General features: G+C 40.6%; 1 protein-coding gene across 1 annotated transcript in view; it reads left to right on the top strand.

The window, feature by feature from the left end:
• The first annotated feature begins 20,088 nt into the window (after window positions 1-20,088).
• LOC140191022 (choline transporter-like protein 2) overlaps window positions 20,089-23,377 on the top strand; it is a 92,860-nt gene continuing 89,571 nt past the window's right edge. The window contains exon 1 of the mRNA XM_072248058.1: window positions 20,089-20,257. Coding sequence (XP_072104159.1) covers window positions 20,230-20,257 — 28 coding nt within the window. The 5' untranslated portion in view covers window positions 20,089-20,229. The remainder of the gene's footprint in view (window positions 20,258-23,377) is intronic.

The following is a 23,377-nucleotide window of genomic DNA, read 5'->3' on the forward strand; positions in this document are numbered from 1 at the left end:
GAATCCTGCATGAGGACTCCCAAATCCCGTTGCATCTCTGATTTTTGAATTTTCTCCTTACTTAGAAAATAGTCTAAACCTTTATTCCTTCCACTAAAGTGCGTAACCATACACTTCCCTACACTATATTCCATTTGCCGCTTCTTTGACCATTCTTCCAGTCTAAGTCCTTCTGCAGGCTCCCTGTTTTCTCAACACTACCTGCTCCTTCACCTATCTTTGTCTTGTCTTCAAACCTGACCATAAAGCCATCAATTCTATCATCCAAATCATTGACATATAACATGAAGTGAAGTGGTCCCAACACTAACACCTACGAAACACCACTAGTCACCAATTTAATCTCACTCTTTGCCTCCTATCAGTCAGCCAATCTTCTACCCATCCTAGTATTTTTCTTGTAATGCCATGGGCTCTAATCTTGTTAAGCAGCCTTCTATGCATTACCTTGTCAAAAGCCTTCTGAAAATCCAAGTAAACAGCATCCATGAACTCTCCTTTGTCTATCCTACTTGTTATTTCCTCAAAGAATTCCACAGATTTGTCAGGAGGATTCCCCCGCAGGAAATATTCGCTGACTTTGACCAATTTTATCATGTGCCTCCAAGTACCTTAAAACCTCATCCTTAATAATGGACTCCAACATCTTCCCAACTACTGACGTCAGCCTAACTTACTTCTGCCTCTCTCTCTTCTTAAAGAGTGGAGTGACATTTGCAATTCTACAGTCTCCTGGAAACATTACAGAAACTAGTAATTCTTGAAATATCACCATTAATGCCTTCACAATACCTTCAGCCACCTCTTTCAGAGCCCTGGGGTTCAGGTCTGATCCAGCTGTCTTTCAGACCCTTCAGCTTCCCAAGCAGCTTTTCCTTAGTAATAGCAATTACACTCACTTCTTCCTCCTGACACTCGAACTTCCTGCATACTGAGAAGACTGATGTAAAATACTTAAGTTCCTCTGCCATTTCTTTGTCCACCATTACTACCTCTCCAGCATTATTTTCTCATGGTCTGATATGCATTCTCATCTCTCTTTTACTCTTGATGTATCTCAAAAAATTTGGTATCCTCACTTATATTATTGGATAGCTTACCTTCATACTTTCATCTTTTCTTTACTTAAAGCTTTTTTAGATGTCTTCTGCTTGTTTTTAAAAGCTTCCCAATCCTCTAACTTCCCAATACTTTTTGCTTATTATATGCCATCTCTTTTGCTTTTATGCTGTCTTTTACTTCCCTTGTCAGCCATGGTTATACCATCCTGACTTAAGAATTCTTCTTCTTCAGGGTGAATCTATCCTGCACCTTTCAACTTGTGCCCAGAAACTCCAAGTGTTCCTGTTCTGCCATCATCGTCTTCCAATCAGCTTTGGCCAGCTACTCTTCTATGCCTCTCTAATTCCCCTTACTCTACTGTAACACAGACATCTGACTTTAGCTCCTTCCTCTCGAACTGCAGTGTGAATTCTTTCACATTATGGTCACCACGTCCTAAGGGTGCCTTTACCTTAAGTTCCCTAAACAAATCTGGTTCAATATACAACTGTTGTGAAGAACGAGTGAACCCAAACGCAGGACACTGGCACAGAGATAGAGTTGGGATGCAGACGGGCCGTGAGCATGGCTGGAGCTGAACGGCAAACAGGAGGATGAACGGAAAGGCAGGCGGCAGGCAATACTTATCCTGACACGGAGCGACAGAATTAACACAGGCAAACAACAGTGCTGAAACAAAACTTAAGAGTACACAATCCTAAGGGGCCGGGAACGTGAATTACCACACTGGCTGAAACAACGATCTGGCGATGAGTGGATGCAAAGCCGGGGTATTTATGCTGCAGGTTTACATGAGAATCAGGTGTGTCGCAATCAAGGATCCCGGGAGAACACGGGGAAAAGGGAATTAGAAGAATATGAGGAAACAACAGTCGGGACCGTGACAACAACACCCAATCCAGAATTGCCTTTCCTCTAATTGGCTCAACCATGCTGCTCTAAAAAGCCATTTCATGTGCATTCTACAAATTCTATCTTTTGGGATCTAGTACCTTCCTGCTTTTCCCAGTTTACCTGCATATTGATATCCCTAAGACTATTACAACATTGCCTTTTTTACATGCCTTATCTATCTCCCGTTGCAATTATATATCCCATATCCTGGCTACTGTTCGGAGGCCTTTTTATAAACACCCATAAGGATTTTTTTTACCCTTGCAGTTGCTTAACTCTACCCACAAGGATTCTACATCTTCTGATCCCATGTCGCCTCTTTCTAAGATTTGATTTCATTTTTACCAACAGAGTCACCCCACCACAACACACCACTGCCTACCTGCCTGTCCTTTCAAATCAATGTGTATCCCTGGGCGTTAAGCTCCCAACTATGGTCTTCGTTCAACCATGACTCAGAGATGCCCACAACATGGCACCTGCCAATCTCTAACTGCACTGCAAGATCATCTACCTTATTCCATAAACGCAGTGCATTCAAATATAACACTTCCAGTTCTGTAATCATCACCATTTTTCGATTTTGCCCCCATGTTACACTTAAACATCCCACTGACTGCTATTTTGTTCTACCATCTGCGTCATTCCTCCCAGTCTCGCTACACACTGCATTGATATGTATACCAACTGCTCCATCCTCAGCCCTTCACTCCGGTTTTCATCTCCCTGCCAACTTAGCTTAAACCCTCCCAAACAACTTCAGCAAACCTGCCAGCAAGGATATTTCCCCCTACCCCCCCCCCCACCTCAGGTTCACGTGTAATCTATCCTTTTTATACAGGTCATACCTTCCCCAGAATGGATCCCAATGATCCAGAAATCTGAAACCCTACCCCCTGCATCAAATCTTCAGCCATGCACTCATCAAATCGCCCTATTCTCACCCTCACTCGCGCATGGAAACTTGCACTTTCCCGGCGGGGAATTGAACCCCAGTCTCTCGCGTAACAAGTGGGGATACTAACCACTATACTACCAAAGACTTACTCAATGACAGCAAAATTAATAGCATAAAAGGCTAGCTGTTGGTTAATTTATTGCCTTATGATTTATTTATGTGATTTCAGCCAAGTCACTTTAATCAGCCATAGAACTGTTTCACAAGCATCAAAACAAACTACGTTTTATTATTCTTCAATAAGCTGCCAATGCCACTTTGGTTGCTTTGACAATAGGAAAGATAGAGTATGACACTTGTAATACTCTTTAACCCAGGAGGTTTACTCAGTATTATCACTAGACCATACCATGTAAACAGATTATTGATTTTAAAATAGTGAAAAAATATTGAGGTACAGTAACCTAGAATTGTAGGATTTTTTTTAAACAAGAATCAAGATTCAAAGTTTCAAAGTACATTTATTATCAAGGTATGTATTCAGTATACATCTCAGAGAACCCCTGAACATCAACACCACCTCCCCACCCCACGCAAAAAGAATCCAGGCATATTCAGTTCAGCTCAGTATTCTTTATCTGACAGTTAAGATGTTTTAAATACATAGTTGTACAGTACTTTACAAATGTCATGCAGCGCAAGTATTTAGTCAAACTATATTTTATACATTTTTGACTTTTTTTGTTTTACTTAAGATTAATTTATTTGAATGATATTCAGAAATGCCATGTGGATCAATTGTGACAAACTTGTGGACAGGAAACATTCCTCTAGTGACTCTTACAGGTTAGTCAGAACATAGTTACAGCGCACAATGTAATGTACAGTATGAGCGGTATATATGCACAGGTTACCCTTACAAGTCACTGGTCTAACTGCAGTTTAGATACATTCTAAACATCAATTATAGTGGAATACGCCATAGGAAAATCCTGAAATCCACTTTTATAAAAAGGTCCAGAAGGAATTTGGGTGCTACTTTCTACTGCCATGAAAGTTTGTAAATTAATGGTTTTTCTATGTTAGGAAACACCACCCAAAAGGAAATAACTGACCTTTTAAAAATAGAGCTGTGACACAGGAATATAACAAATGTGTGAAATGTGAAGAATATTTGAGAAGTGCCAAGACGTTTTTGATTGCTGGTGGAAACAGCAAATGTAACGTTTTATATTTTCTATTTTGTTGAATGTCTGAATGTTAAACAATTCTAAACACTAGAAAATAAAAATCGTGGAAAATCTCAAGAGAACGTCAATAAAAATTGTAAAACTGTGCTAATGATATTACTGGATTCAATTTTTTTGTCAGTAATTGAAATTTCTCATATCCAAAATAAAGATGTCAACAAAATTCAAAAATAGAAATATAATTTAATTACACTTGTCCAATTATAATTTGTGGGATTCATATGATTATTAATTTTTTCAAAGAACTGAATTTCATTTGGGATTGCTGTTGAACGCTACGCTTAGCCCACAACTGTGACTCTACTTACCTGAAACAGATGCTACAACCTAATGTTGAAGGAGCAATACCTCATATACTGTCTAGGTAGTCTCCAGCCCCGTGGTATGAACATAGAATTCTCCAACTTCCGGTAATTCCCTCCCCCTCCCTTCCCCTATCCCTATTTCACTCTGCCCCCCCCCCCCAGCTGCCTATCACTTCCTTCATGGTTCCACCTCCTTCTTCTACCCATTGTATTTTCCCCTATTCTTTCTTCACCTTTCCTGCCTATCACCTCCCTGCTTCCCCTCCCCCACCCCTTTATCCTTCCCCTTACTGGTTTTTCACCTGGAACCTACCAGCCTTCTCCTTCCCACCCTCCCCTCACCTTCTTTATAGGGCCTCTGCCCCTTCCCTCTTCAGTCCTGACGAAGGATTCCGGCCCAAAACGTTGACTGTTCGTTTCCACGGATGCTGCCCGACCTGCTGAGTTCCTCCAGTGTGTTGTGAGTGTTGCTTTGACCCCAGCATCTGCAGAGTATTTTGTGTGAACCTAATGTGCAATGTACCAGTTGTGTAGAGATAGCCCTTAGTTAAGCCCTGCTCGGTTTATAGCTATTTCCATTTTTCAGATCATTTGTCGAAAAGTTAAAACCATAGAAATTTAGGATACTGATTAGACTTGTGCAGTCCATTGTGTTTATGTGATCATTAGTGGGACTGTTGAGGACATGTCCATTTCACAACAAGTTTTTGTTCTTTGATTCAAGTAAGGTTTATTTAAGACATTTTTTAAAAGATTAAGTTGATGTAAGAATGGGACGTTTCAAATTAACACTAATGTTTCCATTGCTGGCTATATATACAATAGAATTTCAGTTTGACTACTGGAAAATATAACGTATTTACAATATTTAAGTTTATTGTCATTTAATTCTGTACATGTATATAACCATATAATGTATATAGAAACGAGATAACATTTCTCCAAACCAGGTGTAAAGCACAGTAGTACACATAACACACATAACACATGATAAATTATGAAGGTAAGGATAAAATATACAGACAAATCACACGTAAGTAACAAACTAAAGTGCCTTAATATTAAATATTGTAAGATGCGGAACAGATTAACCAGTGACATTTCGAATACGATGTGACAGGGAGTAAAGAAGTCTAATGGCCTGGGGGAAAAGACTGCTTCTCATCCTGACTGTTCTTGTTTTTATGTATCATAGTCTCCTGCCTGATGGTATAAAGTCAAAGAGAGTGTTGAATGGATGGGTGGGATCCTTAATAATACTAAGGGCCCTTCATGTTCAGTGCTTCTGATAAATGTCCCTAGTGGAAGGTAGGGAGGCCCCTGTGATTCTTTCAGCTGATCTCAGAGTCCTTCGTAGGGACTTCTGGTCTGATGCTTGACTGCTCCCATACCAGACGGAGATGCAACTTGTCAGGATGCTCTCAGTGGTGCTCAGGAAATTGGTGCACTTAGCTCTCTCTACGGAGGAGCCGTGTATTCACAGAGAGGTATGGTTTGTCTGCACCTTCCTGCCGCCAACAATCATCTCCTTTGTCTTCTCCACGTTCAGGCTCAGGTTGTTCTCACACCAATTCACCAGCTGCTCCACTTCCCTCACTCATAACATGTGATATAACTGCACCTATAGCATTAGACAGGGCATCACAGGCAAGCTTCACTGTACGATGTGGGTCATAATGTGTGAGTACAGTATCTGATGTCACCATGCCGTTTACCTTTTGGAAAGCCACCTCACACTGCTTTGTCCATTGCCATTTCTTCCCGATCTGTAGTAATAAGTTCAAGGGGTGGACCACAGTAGCCATATTTGGCAGGAACCTGTTAGAGGAATTAACAAACCCTAAAAAGGACCACAAATGTGATATGTCCTTTGGCCTTGGGGCACCCCACCACTGCGTCAATTTTCTCAGCACACTTGTGTCATGCTTGTGCATCAGTGGTGTGACCCCAGTAAGTGATGCTTGGTTTAAAGAATTCATACTTGTTGCCTGGTGCTCTGAGCCCATTATCTTCTAATCTTTTTAACACCATCTTGAGATTTTGGAGATGTTCCTTGTCATCCTTACTGACAACAGTGATGTAATCCTGGTAACATTGAGTGCCTTGGCTGCCTTGCAGCACTTGGCCCCTAGCTTTCTGCCTGAATGCGGGTGCAGATTATAGTGATAAAGCCCTTTGTGGGTGTTTATGGCAAGAAACACTTTGGACTCTTATAAGCATATAACCATATAACAATTACAGCACGGAAACAGGCCATCTCGGCCCTTCGAGTCCATGCCAAACGCTTACTTTCACCTAGTCCCACTGACCTGCACTCAGCCCATAACCCTCCATTCCTTTCCTGTCCATATAGCTGTCCAACTTAACTTTAAGTGACAACATCGAACTCTTCTTCCATCTCCATCTGTAGGTAGACCTCAGCTGTTCACGTTTTCCTTCCGAAAGGCTTGCAAAGATATCTTCTGTCCTGGACAGATGATACTGATCTACTTTCAGCACTGGGTTGATGGTTACCTTAAAATTACCACAGATGCTGACAAACCCATTCTTCTTGGCTACTGGGATCACCGTCGATGCCCAGTCAACCTTGGAAAGAACTCCTTCAACTTCCATGTGAAGCTTTCTTTTAAACTGGCAAGTCTCAATGCACTTCAACAGGTAGGTAGTCATTTCGGGTTCATTTTTAAACTTGTTCATTGCTACTTCTCCATTTCGTAACTCCAAAAACTAATCAGAAGAAAAGCACGGGAGCCTGGGAGAATGTGTACGCTTCACTTTTGCTTTAGTGAGCATGTCAGTGTTACTTAGCATCAGTAAATGTTACAGTACAGAATGAGCTATTTCATTATTAACAACAGCATTACAGAAGCTTCACCATTACAAGCATTTCCAAGACAATTCACAATAACCTCTATAAAACAAAAGCACACTGGTATTAGAGCTGAAGGTCAGAATTAAGAAACATCTTACATGACAAAAGAGGCAAAGGTTTAGGGAGAAAATTCTAGAATTTATACCCTCAGTGGATGAAATTGGAAATTGCTGACTAGATGCCAACATTTGAAGGACATGGATATCTCAGAGCCTTCTGTGGCTGGAGGAGATTTTAGAGGCATGGAATTTTTAAACAAAGATTATTTGTTTTAAAGTGAAATTGTCCTTTCACTGGGAACTAGTAAACCGTGATGGATGAGCAGGGGGTTATAAAGATGGCAACTAGACTTTTGGATGATCTCAAGTTTACAGAGAGTAGAATAAGTGATGAAATACTGTTCAGAAAGAGGACCTCATTCTGAAGTTAAATCACAAGAAGGAATTATGGAAATAAACTCGTATTCTCTGTGATGCAAAGATTAAGGAAGTAATTTCCTTTCACATGGTGAAATTCAGAGCCAAGTTGTTTCGGAGAAAAGTTAGGAAATGTGCATTCATGCAGATGATGGTAGAAATATGGGACCATCCTCCCACAAACAGAAGATTTTAGTCATATCCCTTTATTTTGGGTTGCCCTCAATTTTCTTCTCTATGCTTAACTGCAGTTTAAACTATAGTTGCGGCTGGGTGGGGACCAGAGAGCCAAACAGATAGTGGAGTGGTTTTGGGGAAAGAATATGCTGAGCCCACACACAAAGACAGGAACTGAAAGTTAGAGCACGGTGGAAAAAATGTTCTGAGTTATGTCTACTTCAATGCAGATGGTATTGTAGGTAAGGCCAATCAGCAAGCGGGATTGTGATCTTGCAGCCATTAGTGATAGTAGGTTGCAGGAGGGGCAGGACAGCAGCTTGTTGTTCCAGGGTTCCATTGTTTTAGACATGACACAGGGGGAGGGATTAAAAGGGGAGGGGTGGCATTACCTATCAGGGAATATGTCGCAGCAGTGCTCAGACAAGACAGATTGGAGGGCTCACCTACTGAAGCTACATGAGTGGAACTGAGGAGTCAGGTGATCATGTTAATGGGATTATATTATAGACAACCCAATAGTGAGCAGCTGTTGAAGTAGCAAATTTGTAGAGAGGTTACGGACAGTTACAAGAAAAATAAGGTTGTGATAGTAGCTGATTTTAACTTTCCACATATTGACTGGAACTCCCATATTGTAAAAGACTGGTCGGGATAGAGTTTGTCAAATGTATTCAGGAAAGTTTCCTTAATATCGAGAGATCCCAATGAGAGAAACAGACCAGCAAATATGTGGGTGACACCAAGAGTGGGGGTGTAGTGAACAGCAAGGAAGGCTATCAAAGCTTGCAGTGGGATCTGAACTGTGGTTGGAAAATGGCAGATGAAATTTAATACAGGCACATGTAAAGTGGGAGGACAAACCAGGGTAGGACTTTTACAGTGAACAGTAGGGCACTGACGAGTGTGGTAGAACAGAGACCTGTGAATACAGATCCATAATTCCTTGAAAGTGGTAGATGGGGTCACAAAAAGAATTTTTGGCACACTGGGTTCTATAGAATACAGAAATACAGAGAATGAGTCCTGCTGAAGGGTCTCAGCCCGAAACGTCGACTGTACTTTTTTCCATAGATGCTGCCTGGCCTGCTGAGTTCCTCCAGCATTTTGTGTGTGTTGCTTGAATACAGGAGCTGGGATGTTGTATTGAAAATGTATAAGACATTGGTGAGGTCAAAATTGTATGCATTTCTAGTCACCTACATACAAGAAATATATCAATAAAATTGGAAAAGTACAGAGAAGGATGATGCTGGGTCTTGAGGACATGAGTTATAGGGAAAAGTTTAATAGGTTCGAGGAGAATGAGGGGAGATTTAATAGAGCTATATTTAATTATGAAGGGTATAGTTAGAGTAAATGCAAGCAGGTTTTTTTTTCCCATTGAGATTGAGTGAGACCAGTCATGGGTTTAGGGTGAAAAGGTGAAATATTTAAGGAGGAACTTCTTCACTCAGAGGGTGGTGAGAGCGTGGAACGAGCTGCCAGCAGAAGAGGTGGATATGGGATCAATTTCAACATTTAAGAGAAGTTTAGATGAGTACATGGATGGGAGGGGTATGGAGGATTATGGTCGATGGGGCCAGGCAGTCTGGCATGGAAGTAGGGCCTGTTTCTGTGCTGTAGTGTGTTATGACGTGAATTGATGGTCTCTGGTAACCTGTTTGTGAATCAGCATTCTATATAACTTCGCACCAACAATTGGTTGTTTCTTTCCTATGAGTCAGAAGGTTGTTGGGTCAACTCTGACTCCAGATAATTAAGCACTAAAAAAAAATTTTTTTTAAACAGATAGGATGGAGGAACTGCTACAGTAGATTGTGGATGATAAACTAAGGCTCTGCTGGGAGGACGTAGAGATCTGTGGCATTGCTTTTAATCGAGCAGCAGAAGGCAGCATAGTAGCATAGTGGCTAGCACAACGATTTACCGTACCAGCGACAGGAGTTCAATTCCCACCGCTGCCTGTAAGGAAATTGTACGTTCTCCGTGACCGCGTTGGTTCCTCCCACAGTCCAAGAACACGCTGGCTGGTAGACTAATCAGTCATTGTAAATTGCCTGGTGATTAGGCTAGGATTAATTTGGGGCATTGCAGGGTAGTGTAGCTCAAGGGACCAGGAGGGCCTGTTCTGTGCTGTATCTCAATAAAATAAAAACAAAATAAAGTTCACCTCAGTGTTCTGGTCTACATCTATTCCTCAGCATTGTTAATATGGAATCTTGATGCAAATTGTTCACATGATGACAGTACACGTTAGAAATATTTCATTCCTTGTCGAGCATAATGGGATAACCGTGGAGAGGGAAGGCGCTGTAGATATACAACTTTACCATTCCTTAACTGCAGAGCAAATTATTTTATAGTCAGTAATGTGCTTTTGAATAATAGTCATCATTGTAGATGGTATGCAGGAAATACATCTGCTGATTTATGCACAATAAGTTATCACAAATAGCAATGTAATCAAGGGGTGAGTATTTTAGTGATATTGGATATTAATATGTAAATCAATGAAGGTTAAAAGTGGATGAAATTTTGAGGGATGTTGACAAAATAAATGTAAAAAAAAGCTACGAAGTGTTTCTCTTATATTTCAGAATTCATTGCCAGAAAAAGTGGTGGAAAAAAATTAAAATAATTTTCAATATACATTCAGAGGCCGCTTTATTAGGCACACCTGATCACTAATGCAGATATCTAATCAGTGAATCATTTGGCAGCAACTCAATGTATAAAAGCATGCAGACACTTGTTCAACCAAAACATCAGATTAGATAAGAAATGTGACCTAAGTGACTGACTGTGAAATGATTGTTGGTGTCAGGCAGGGTAGTTTGAGTATCTTAGAATCTGTTCATCTCCTGGATTTTTCACACACAATAGTTTCTAGAGTTTACAGAAAATGGCATGGAAAACAACAACAACAAAAAAATCCAGTCACGAGGAAATCTGCAGGTGCTGGAATTTCAAGCAACACACATAAAAATTCCTGTAAACGCAGCAGGCCAGGCAGCATCTCTAGGAAGAGGTACAGTCGACATTTCGGGCCGAGACCCTTCGTCAGGGCTAACTGAAAGAAGAGATAGTAAGAGATTTGAAAGTGGGAGGGGGAGGGGGAGATCCGAAATGATAGGAGAAGACAGGAGGGGGAGGGATGGAGCCAAGAGCTGGAAAGTTGATTGGTAAAAGTGATGTGAAAGGATCATGGGACAGGAGGCCTAGGGAGAAAGAAAGGGGGAGGAATCCCAGAGGATGGGCAAGGAGTATGGTGAGATGGACAGAGGGAGAAAAAGAGAGAGAAAAAATAAATAAATTATATATATTTATATAAAATAATAAAAAATAAATAACGGATGGGGTACGAAGGGGAGGTGGGACATTAACGAGTTCTCTAACTTCCGTTAATGCCCCACCTCCCCTTTGTACCCACTCCGTTATTTATTATATATATATAAATTTTTTTCTCTCCCTTTTTCTCCAAATAGTAGCCAAGAGGTGGGGTTGAGGTTGAAAAGAGAGCTGGAAAAGGCATGTAAGAAGGGTAATGACACAATTGCAATGGCGGACTTCAATATGCAAGGGGATTGGGAAAATCAGGTTAGTGTCAGATCGCAAAAGGGGGAATTTGTTGAATGTCTATGAGATGGCTTTTCAGAGCAACTTGTGTTTGAACCTGCTTGGGGAAAGGCTATCTTAGATTGGGCGTTGTGTAATAACCCAGATCTTATTAGGGAACTTAATGTAAAGGAACACTTCAGAGGCAGTGATTATAATACAATTGAATTCGTACTGCAATTTGAGAGGGAGAAGCATGCCACATGGAACAGTATCTTAATGGAATAAAGGGAATTACAGAGGCATGAGAGAGAAGCTTGTCCAGGTGAATTGGAGGAGAATACTGGCGGGGATGAACGCAGAGGAGAGATGCTGAAGTTTCTGGGAATAGTTCACAAGGCACAGGATAGACATGTCCCACAGAAGAAGAAGTTCTCAAATGGCATGGGTAGGGAACCATGGCTGACAAGGGAAGTTAAGGGCTGAATGAAAGCCAGCTCATGATAAAATGGCGGAGCAGACCCGATGGGCTGAATGGCTGACTTCTGCTCTTTTGTCTTATGTCTTATGGTCTCAAGGAAAGGGCATATGAGGTAGCAAAAGTGAATGGAAAGTTGTATGATTGGGAAGCTTTTAAAATCCAACAAAGGACAACTAAAAAAGCTATAAGAAGGGAATAGTTGAAATATGAGGGCAAACTAGCCAAAAATATAAAGCAAGACACTAAAAGTTTTTTCAGTTATATAAATAGTAAAAGGGAGGTGCGAGCTGATATTGGACCACTGGAAAATGATCCTGGTGAGGTAGTAATGAGGGATAAAGAAATGGCAGATGAATGTAATGGGTACTTTGCATCTGTCTTTACTGTGGAAGATGCTAGCAATGTGCCAGAGGTCCATAAGTGTCAGGGAGCAGGAGTGCTATTGCAAAGCAAAATGTGCTAGGCAAACTCAAAGGTCTTAAGGTGGATAAATCACCTGGACCAGATGAACTACATCAACAGATGCATTGGTCATAATCTTTCAAGAATCACTTGATTCTGGCATGGTCCCAGAGGATTGGAAGATTGCTATTGTCACTCCAGTCTTTAAGAAGGGAGGAAGGCAAAAGAAAGGAAATTGTAGGCCAGTTAGCCTGACCGCAATGGTTGGGAAAGTGTTGGAGTCTCTTATTAAGGATGAGGTTTTGGGGTATTTGGAGACTAATGATAAACTTAGACAAAATCAACATGGTTTCTGTAAAGGGAAATCTTGCCTGAAAAATCTGTTATTTCAAGGAAGTAACAAGCAGGGCAGACAAGGGAGCAGCAATGGATGTCATTTCTTGGATTTTCAGAAGGCATTCGATAAGGTGCCACACATGAGGTTGCTTAAAAACATAAAATCACATGGTGTTACAGGAAAGATACTGGCATGGATAGTGGAATGGCTGACAGGCAGGAGACAGTGGGTGTGAGTAAAAGGGACCTTTTCTGATTGGCTGCCGGTAACTAGTGGTGTTCCTTAGGGGTCAGTATTGGGACCACTGCTTTTCATATTGTTTTTAATGATTTAGATAATGGAATTGATGGCTTTGTGGCAAAATTTGTGGATGATACAAAGATAGCTGAAGGGGTAGGTAGTGCTGAGGAAGCAATGCAATTACAGCAGGACTTAGAAAAATTGGAAGAATGTCATAAAATGTCAAATGGGACACAGTGTTGGAAAATGTATGATAATGCATTTTGGTAATGTTACATACCTTGTGGATGTCTTGTGACTGTCTTATGACCATGATGTAATTGAGTGTCTTATGAGCATGATGCAATGGTCTTGCGGAGGTCACATGATGTAATTTTCCCGCCAGTGAGGTCACATGATGACCTGTTCTCAACAGGTATATAAAGGAGACTCCTGATGTGACGCAGTTAGTTTTTCAGTTTGTATTGCTGCATATTCGTCTTATGACGCAGTTTTGTTTTAAAGTGGAGTTCTACTTTCTATTGTAAGTAGTATTGGAGAGTGAAGACCCTACCAAAGTACAGGAATTCGCAGAGTCGAGTAAAGCTGATATCGTTTGGCGGTTTTGGAGAGGATCGACCTTTATTGAATCTTCGTTCAAGAAACAGTGACCTGCATGAGATAACCTCTGTTAAAGTAGGAAAGGTTGTGCAGTATCTATTCTCCAGAGGAAAAGGTCAGTTCCTTTAAACCGTTTTCTTTCCGTCGTTGTGAATCCTGCGGACAAGGCAGGCTCCGGCTGGGATCAGCAGTAACGTGACGTCTTTGAGGAATTATTTACTTCAGGAAAGTCTCTCCTAATTGACTGTATAAATCTCTTGGACTTTCGAATTTACCATTCTAAGAACTATGTTCGAATTTACCACTTTAAGAACTGTTTTCGCACTTACCCTTTCAAGAACTGTTTCAGAGTTGCCGTATAGCAGTTAACTTCTGGTTAAGTCAGTCGTTTAAATATATTTTGCTTTTTTTTTGAGCAGTGTTTAATAAATGTTTGTTTGTTTTTTATAAAACCTGACTCAATTCTATATTTATTGTTGCCGGTCATGTGACATAAATTTGGGGGCTCATCGGGGATTGTTCCAATTTTGAGCTTAAGTGCTTGTTTATTTATCAACCTGATTTGGAAAAGGGAAACTCTCTCACTATACCCCTTGCCCATCCTCTGGGCTTTTTTCTCCCCTCTCCCCCTTTTCTTTCTCCCTAGGCCTCCTGTCCCATGATCCTCTCGTATCCCTTTTGCTAATCAACTACCCAGTTCTTGGCTCCATCCCTCCCCCTCCTGTCTTCTCCTATCATTTTGGATCTCCCCCTCTCCCTCCCACTTTCAAATCTCTTACTAGCTCTTCTTTCAGTTAGTCCTGAGGGAGGGTCTCGGCCCAAAACGTCGACTGTACCTCTTCCTAGAGATGCTGCCTGGCCTGCTGTGTTCACCAGCAATTTTTATGTGTGTTGCTTGAAATTCCAGCATCTGCAGATTTCCTTCTGTTTGCGTACCCAATTCTTTTGTTTGATTGGTCTGTGGGTGGTATTCGGCAGCAATGAATATTGACGACTTTATGGAATCGCCAAACCCGGAGTGTTTTGCGAAGGTGAAAAAGAGTGATGTATCCAAGATTGCTAGAAGGTTGAACCTTAAAGGAATTATGAAGGTTACAACAAAGCCAGTAATTCAGAGAAAAATCGTGGCACACTATAAAGAGTTGGGTGTTTTTGATGAAGAGTGTTAGATAGGTTTCCACTGAGTCATCTAGAGATGCAGTTACATATTGAACAAATAAATTTAAAACAATTAGAAGCTGATTTGGAAAGAAGTCAGTTAGAAGCTGAAAATAAACAGAAGGAATTTGAGGCTAGAGAAGCCCATAGGAAAAGGGAATTTGAAGAAAGAGAAGCAAATAAAAGGAGGGATATTGAGCTACAGATGGAGAAGTTAAAGTCCAAGAATCAATCCTCTAGTTCTAGGAAACAGTTTGTTGCTAGTCAAGAGGTTATTTTGGCTCCTCTGTTTAATGAAGCAGAAGTGGACAAATATTTCCAACATTTCGAAACTATTGCTCTGAGTTTAGGGTGGCCGAAAGATAGATGGCCAGTGATGTTACAAAGTGTAATTAGAGGCAAGGCACAACAAGTTTATACAGCTTTAACTGCTGAGCAAGCACTTGATTATGATATTGTGAAGCAGCATACATTGAAAGCGTATGAACTGGTTCCAGAAGCTTATAGAGAAAGATTCAGAAATTTGAAGAAATCTGTGGAAAAAACTTACGTGGAATTTGCGTACGAGAAATCTGTATGTTTCGAGAGATGGGTTTCCTCTAAAAATGTGAATGGGGCCTATAATAAATTAAAAGAGTTAATTTTACTGGAGGAATTTAAGAGGAGCATTTCTGTTGAAGTGAGGACATAGTTAAATGAAAGGGACACTGCTACATTGCAGGAGTCAGCTAAATTAGCTGATGAATATGTTTTAATTCATAAGAGTAGTTTTTCTCCAGGTAGAACTTTTAAAAGGAAAAACAGCACAGAGAGTCAAGGTAAACCAGAAATTAAATATGAAATTAGTGAGAAAGGTAAGGATGAAGGGAGACATGTGAAGGAAAGACCTTTTGGTCCTATTTGTAATTATTGTAAGAAACCTGGACATGTAATAGCTAACTGTTTTCGAGTGAAAAAGAAAGAGAAGGAAGCAGCCCCAGATGCTTGTGTGCAGCATATTGAAACACCTGTAAATCCACAGAGTTCGATAAATACCAATGAAGTTTTGTCGGAGTCTGACCAAGTTAAGAGGGGATGTGAACATTTTATAACTGAGGGATTTGTATCCTTGAAAGACAAATCCAATCCAGTACCAGTAAGAATCCTTAGAGATACTGGAGCTTCTCAATCACTAATGCTAGACAGTGTTCTAAAGTTAAGTGATGAGTCTGACATTGGTGAGGTAACCTATATAAGAGAAGTTGGGAGTGACCTTATGCCGGTACATTTGCATAGAGTAAATTTAAAGTCAGGGTTAGTTACAGGGCCTGCTAAAGTAGGGCTACAACCCAGTTTACCTGTGAATGATGTTTCTCTATTGTTGGGGAATGACTTAGCAGATGGACAAGTTTTTCCTGAAGTGCATTTGACAATAAAGCCTATTTCTGAAAAACAACAGATGGATTCTAACACAGATTCATCCTGTGTTGTAACCTGAGCTATGGCTAAAAAGACTGATGTACAGGATGAGGTTGTTACCCATGACTGTTCAACTTGGGATGCGAATTTTGAGGATGTGTCAGAAACTTTCTTACCTTCATTATTTGATCAAGACTACTGTAGTAAGTCTGATCATGAAGATTTGTCTTTATCTCGGAAGGAGATGATAGCAGAGCAGAGTAGAGACCCCGAAATTATCAAATTAAAGGAACAAGCTCTTCCAGATAGTGAAATTGAGAAGGTGGCAGTAGGATATTATTTTGAAAAGGGAGTATTAATGAGGAAGTGGAGATCACCTACAATTCCTGCAAGTGAGGATTGGGAAGTTAATCACCAGGTAGTAGTTCCTAAAGTTTATCGAAAATGAAAAGTTTGTTTGGACAGAGCCTTGTCAAGAGGCTTTTGATAAATTGAAAAGTCAACCTGTGCTCAAATCCCCTGACTTTGAAAAAACATTTTCATTAGCTCTAGATGCTACTGATGAAGCTGCAGGAGCAGTGTTACTTCAAAGGGATGAGGGTAATGAAGTTGATCGTTTAGTAGCTTACTTTTCTAAGAAATTTAATGCCCATCAAAGAAATTATTCAACTATAGAAAAGGAATTGTTATCTCTTGTTTTGGCTTAACAACATTTTGAAAGTATGTTAGTACTACTCAGAAGCCACTCATAGTTTACACTGATCATAATCCGTTAGTATTTTTGAGTAAGATGAAAAATAAAAATAGAAGATTACTAAATTGGAGTTTGACGTTACAGGAGTATACTTTGATAACTCATATTAAAGGTAAAGATAATGTGATCTAGATGCTAAATATACAATGTAAATTTTATTTTGGAGTGGTATTTTAACTCATTTATAACACTCCTACTGTATATTAGTTTGCAAGATGCTGTATGATAATACTGTGCATATTGTGTAAGTTGTAAGTTGTAAATTTTATACATTTGTTTTTTTTGTAAATAGTTAATTGTTAAAATTTTGCTCTTAAAAAACAAAAAAGTTTTTTGGAGGGAGGTGTTAAATACCCCATGGATGTCTTGTGACTGTCTTATGACCATGATGTAATTGAGTGTCTTATGACCATGATGTAATTGAGTGTCTTATGACCATGATGTAATGGTCTTGCAGAGGTCTCTGATGTAATTTTCCTGCCAGTGAGGTCACATGACAACCTGTTCTCAACAGGTATATAAAGGAGACCCCTGATGTGACGCAGTTAGTTTTTCAGTTTAGTTCTGTGTGAGTTACTCTGTATTGCTGAGTATTCGTCTTATGACGCAGTTTCTTTTAAAGTGGAGTTCTACTTTCTATTGTAAGTAGTATTGGAGAGTGAAGACCTTACCAAAGTACAGGAATTCACAGCGTCGAGTAAAGCTGATATCGTTTGGCGGTTTTGGAGAGGATCGACCTTTATTGAATCTTCGTTCAAGAAACAGTGACCTGCATGAGATAACCTCTGCTAAAGTAGGAAAGGTTGTGCAATGTCTATTCTCCAGAGGAAAAGGTCAGTTCCTTTAAACTGTTTTCTTTCCGTCGTTGTGAATCCTGCGGACAAGGCAGGTTCCAGCTGGGATCAGCAGTAACGTGACGTCTTTGAGGAATTATTTACTTCAGGAAAGTCTCACCTAATTGACTACATAAATCTCTTGGCCTTTCGAATTTACCATTCTAACAACTATGTTCTAATTTACTACTTTAAGAACTGTTTTCACATTTACCCTTTCAAGAACTGTTCCAGAGTTGCCGTATAGCAGTTAACTTCCGGTTAAGTCAGTCGTTTAAATACATTTCGCTTTTTTTTTGAGCAGTGTTTAATAAATGTTTGTTTTTTTTTAAACCTGACTCAATTCTATATTCATTGTTGCTGGTCACGTGACAGTAAAAGGAACAATAGTGCAGACTATTATCTAAATGGTGAAAAGGTTCAAACATCAGAGGTGCAAAGGGACTTAGGAATCCTCATGCAAGACTCCCACGAGGTTAACTTACAGGTTGAGCCTGTGGTAAAGAAGGCAAATGCAATGTTGTCATTTATTTCAAGGGGAATAGAATGTAAAAGCAAGGAGATAATGCTGAGCCTTTATAAGACACTAATCAGGCTGCAGTTGGAGTATTGTCAACAGACTTGGGCCCCATATCTCAGAAAGGATGCGTTATCATTGGAGAGAGTCCAGAGGTGGTTCATGAGGATGATTCCGGGAATGAAGGGGTTAACATATGAGGAGCACTTGGCAGCTTTGGGCCTGTACTCACTGGAATTTAGAAGAATGTGTGGAGATCTCATTGAAACCTGCCAAATGTTGAAAGAACTAGATAGGGTGGATGTGGAGAGCAACACACACAAATGCTGGAAAAAACCACAGTCGACATTTCTGGCCAAAACCTTTCAGCAGGACTGGAGAAAAAAAGCCTGAGACGTTGACTGCTTTTCTCTATAGATACTGCCTGGCCTGCTGAGTTCTTCCAGCATTTTGTGTTTGTTGCTTGGATTTCCAGCATCTGCAAATTTTCTCGTTTGTGGATGTGGAGAGGATGTTTCCTATGGTGGGGGTATCCAGAACTAGAGGGCACAGCTCTGTGGATGCTCTGAATGCTCTGCCACAGACTGCAGTGGATGCCAAGTATATTTACGGCGGAAGTTGATTGTTTACTGATCGGTCAGCGCATCAGAGGAAATGACAAGAAGGCAGGTGTATGGGGTTGAGTAGGATCTGGGATCTGCTATGATGTAATGGCAGAGCAGACTCGATGGGCTGAATGGCCTAATTCTATTCCTGTGTCTTATGGCAAGAAGGTGACAGCAACTCAAATAACTACGCATTACAAAAGTGGTAAGCAGAAGAGCATTTCTGAAGACACAACACATAGAAACATAGAAAATAGGTGCAGGAGTAGGCCATTTGGCCCTTCAAGCCTGCACTGTCATTTTGTACGATCATGGCTGATCATCCAACTCAGAACCCTGTACCTGCCTTCTCTCCATACCCCATGATCCCTTTAGCCACAAGGGCCATATCTAACTCCCTCTTAAATATAGCCAATGAACTGGCCTCAAATGTTTCCTGTGGCAGAGAATTCCACAGATTCACCACTCTCTGTGTGAAGAAGTTTTTCCTCATCTCAGTCCTAAAAGGCTTCTCCTTTATCCTCAATCTGTGACCCCTCGGTCTGGACTTCCCCAACATCGGGAACAATCTTCCTACAACTAGCCTGTCCAATCCCTTTAGAATTTTATACGTTTCAATTTTATACATCATCTTGAAGTAGATGGGCTACCTAAGTGGCCACTTTATTAGGTACAAGAGGTACCTGAAGTGGCCGCTGAGTGTAGAATTCATTTAAAACTGAAAATGAAACGTGGTTTAATGGGCTCCGACTGTATGGTAGTCTATGCAGTTATCTGCAGAATAATCTTCATCGTTCAGTAAAGGTTTTTACTATTTCAAAACTAGTACTTCAGATATAAAATTTCCAAATGCATATAATACATTTTTGAATATATATTATCATTAATTTTCCTTGTATGCATTTCTCACATGATCAGTGCAAGGGATTGTAAACACCAGTCTATTGCTCTTTCTCAATACTTGTTTTGTGGCAATCTGTACGTAACTCTATATAAGAGCAGCTTCTTCAATCTGCAAGTTTCGCACAAGACCAGAAGCTATCGTTCACCTAGTTTATAATAGCAGCAGCTGGTGTCAATCTTCCAGCGAGGATCTTTTCGGAACAAGCTACACGCCACAGAACCCTGTACCACGCAGTTGTGCAGGCTGAACGTTATTACCGACGCTGTCAATCTCCCCGAATCTTTTATATTTCTGCAGCGCATCGCCACATTCCGGTCGATTAACGGGACAGGCATCGCCTTCTGTCCCGCCCTTCGCTCATTAATTGCTCCGAGACACACGCCAATCAGTCGAGCTTCGGACTGTGATTGGCTCGGGCGCTGCCTGCCCTGTGCGCCGATTGGCCGCCCCGTCGCCGGTCTAATTTGGCAGCCGGAGCCCGGCCCCGTCGAGATCGGGGCGAACGTGAAAGGGGGGCACGTGGCGCGGCTCTGAGGCGACTTCGAGCGGCGGAGGGCGAGTGGCCGCCATGGGTACCGGCGAGGAGCCGCTGCACGGTGAGTGAGCGATGGATGGCGGGCGGCGGCACGAAGGCATGGGCGTGGCTCTTAAAGCGGTAATGTGTCGCCCTGAGCTGGCTGCTGCCCTTCGCCGGTATGTGGGGCCCAGGCCGGTAGGGTGCGTGGTCTCTGCCCCAGGTTGTGGGGGTAATAGATTCGCCAGCCAGCGGGGAGAGGTTAAATGTAGGCCTACTTTCAGAGAGCAACAAACCAAACAGATGTCAGTCTCAGACTCGCTGTGAAGGAACTTGGAAACTTGTTGAGATTTTACACTTTTCCAAGCCTATCTGTTGTTACAGACGTGGAAAATCATGATGCAAACAGACGTTGTCATAACTTCCTGAAAACGCCCCAAAATAAATGTTAACAGGAACATTCCCTGGTGTGCAGATGACATGTCCATGATGTTGCTAATTAAGGATAGCTACTGTAAGGATTTAATCGCTCCGGGGTGTCAACAGATGGTCGATAATCTTTTTTTCAGTATTTGCATTTAGTTCTTTAGGACGAGCCTGTTCTTGTGTACCTATTTGGAAATTTCTAGGAACCCATCAGCCTTAAATTGATTTTAGGGCTTGGTTTTGGACAGAGTGTGGAGTAACAGAGAAAAAAGATAGTTATTGCTGTTTTTTTGGATTTCTTCTCAGTTTAACATACTAATCTTTTCCCTATTTACAGATTACTATAAGAAAATGTGCCTAGTGTCAGATATCTTTCAGAACGTTAAAGATAATGAACCTTTTGAACAGACAAACTAGATAATAACCACCCACCTAACTGGATAGTACTGCCACCAATATCCCTTGAATAGTTAAGGCTCTGTGAGCTTTTATGGTCCCTAGTAATTTGGACACTAATTAATTTTAAAAATAAATAAAGCACTATTTTATTACAAGGAAATTGAATAAGCAGAGAGTTGATATTTATTTGTGGTTGGTATTGACAGAGTACTGGATAGTTATTTTATTACCGAGACGTTGGAGCCAAGGATCTGTTATTGAAGATAGGAATATGTTGTGGGTTGTTTTATTCATGCATTTTTGATTAGGGTGGGCAATTTTTCATGTTTTCCTGACTCAAAGTGGCTGACTCAGTGAACCAGTTCTTCCATCAGTGTTTTGCACTTGCTCAGTAATGTTCTTACGCACTTTCCTAATATTTTTGAATACATGGCAATGACAAGGAATGTATTTTTTTTGCTGGGATCATGTATTCAACAAGTGTGAACTTGAGAGTAAAGTGGAATTGTTTCTGTTATCTTCCTCCTGTGTCAGAAAGAGAAATGTTCCTGCTGATATGTTGTTCCACTACTACCACTCTTTGTCACACATCAATATAGGTGATTATACTTCAGTTGTAAATTCCAGTAAGGGGAAGGGGTAGTCCAGTTTTTTTGTGGAAGGTTGAAGCTTAACTCCAGACCTCTTGATCTTTAAACACCATTTGTTTAGGCTTGGCTAATTAAGAGGTTTGTTGGTGTTTGTTATTGAGCCCTGGCTAAGACAAGGCTGCTGAAGGAGCACAAACATAGGAGCCATTGACAACCGCTTAACTGGAATGTTACTGAGTCAGCTGAAGACAAGGGGGTGTGTGCGCATCTGAAACTGTGCACATATGTTTAGAAATTGCCTTAATAATAAGGTAATGTTATTACTGTTGTTTTCTCTGGAGCAGCAGAGACTGAGGGGAGAGTTGATAGGTTTATATGATAAGAAGTGTAGATAGCTGGCATTTTTTCCCCAAGATGGAAATGTCTAATGACAGAGGACATGCTTTTAACGGGGATAAGCTCAAAGACATGCGTAGGGCAAGTTTTTTTCAAACAAAGTGATACTATCTGGAATGCACTTCCGGGTGTGGTACTGAAGTAGGCTTTTAGATAAGGATGTGAATGTGCAGAGAATGGAGGAATATTGACTATGAAGGGATTAGTTTAATTGGTTAGGCTCAACATTGTGGACTGAAGGGTTTGTTTCTGCACTGTTATTGTTCTGTACTCCATGAATTAACAATTTTAATCCAACACAATATTTCGGAGACATTTATTTGTTGCTTAATACATTGGCGACATCTAAAATGTAGGAGCAGGCTCAAGCCCATTTCACTTAAGTAATTTAGATTTCAGCAGGATAAGCAGAAAACTTGCTTTTTATCAGGGTTCAACATAAATTGTAGGAGACATCTCTCTACTGCGTACCATGATTTTTTTAAGTGTAGGGCTTGCATGACATCATTTTTCCCTAAATCACCATTGCCTGCAAGAGGTGTGTCTCCGCAATGCTGCTTTGGTCTAATGCTGTCTGTGGTTAAGACTAACACCTTGTTTATGTTCTGAGACATGTTGAATTGTCTGTATAACACACTTTTTTCTATTTAACCTAGTTTATGTAGCAGTGGAATTTTAAAATTGGGTGGTTTGAGTTATATAGAAAACATTATGGGGAAACTGCCAACTCAGAAGGATATTCTTCTTTTCCAAATGATGTTTGTTCCCACCCCCCCATTGAGCTGTTGAGAATGTTGCATGACAAACATCTGCTTTGGAATAATAGTCACTTCATGCAAACTAATTAAAGTTATTCAAACTTTCACACTTCAATAATACTCACCTATTCTGCTCTTGTCTTGGTTCATCTCCTACTAAACCCCTTATCCATTTTTGTTACCTCTAGACCTTCTATATCCTTGGAACTCTAGAGTGGTCTCTGATTTTATATAATCTTGAGATAGTGATTCACAGTTGTTTTGTGGGGAGGGCCGGGTTGCCACTCTGAAGCTACTTGCATGAATGTGACTGTTCCCAAGAGAATCTTGCTCTTGTGCTGCTTCTACACTGTGGCTTTGGACTTCCCTGTAAAGTCGAGCAGCGCAGTGTCGACTTCCTGTAATTGCCCCAGTTTTGGTAGAAACTCCCAGATTTAGCAAATCTAATTCTTTCAATGAAGGGGATATGGCTTTTAGGAAGATAGCTATTTTTTTAATGAGTAAATTTAAATGCATTTAATTGATAACATAAGTTCCTTTGCATTCTTTTAAATTTTTTGTGGTACATATTTTTAGCAGTTTTTGAATGTTAGGCATTATAGTTTTGGCTATCTTAGGTGTTTAACGGTGCAA

This window comes from Mobula birostris, chromosome 32 (genome assembly GCF_030028105.1).
Source record: "Mobula birostris isolate sMobBir1 chromosome 32, sMobBir1.hap1, whole genome shotgun sequence".
Taxonomy (NCBI): domain Eukaryota; kingdom Metazoa; phylum Chordata; class Chondrichthyes; order Myliobatiformes; family Myliobatidae; genus Mobula; species Mobula birostris.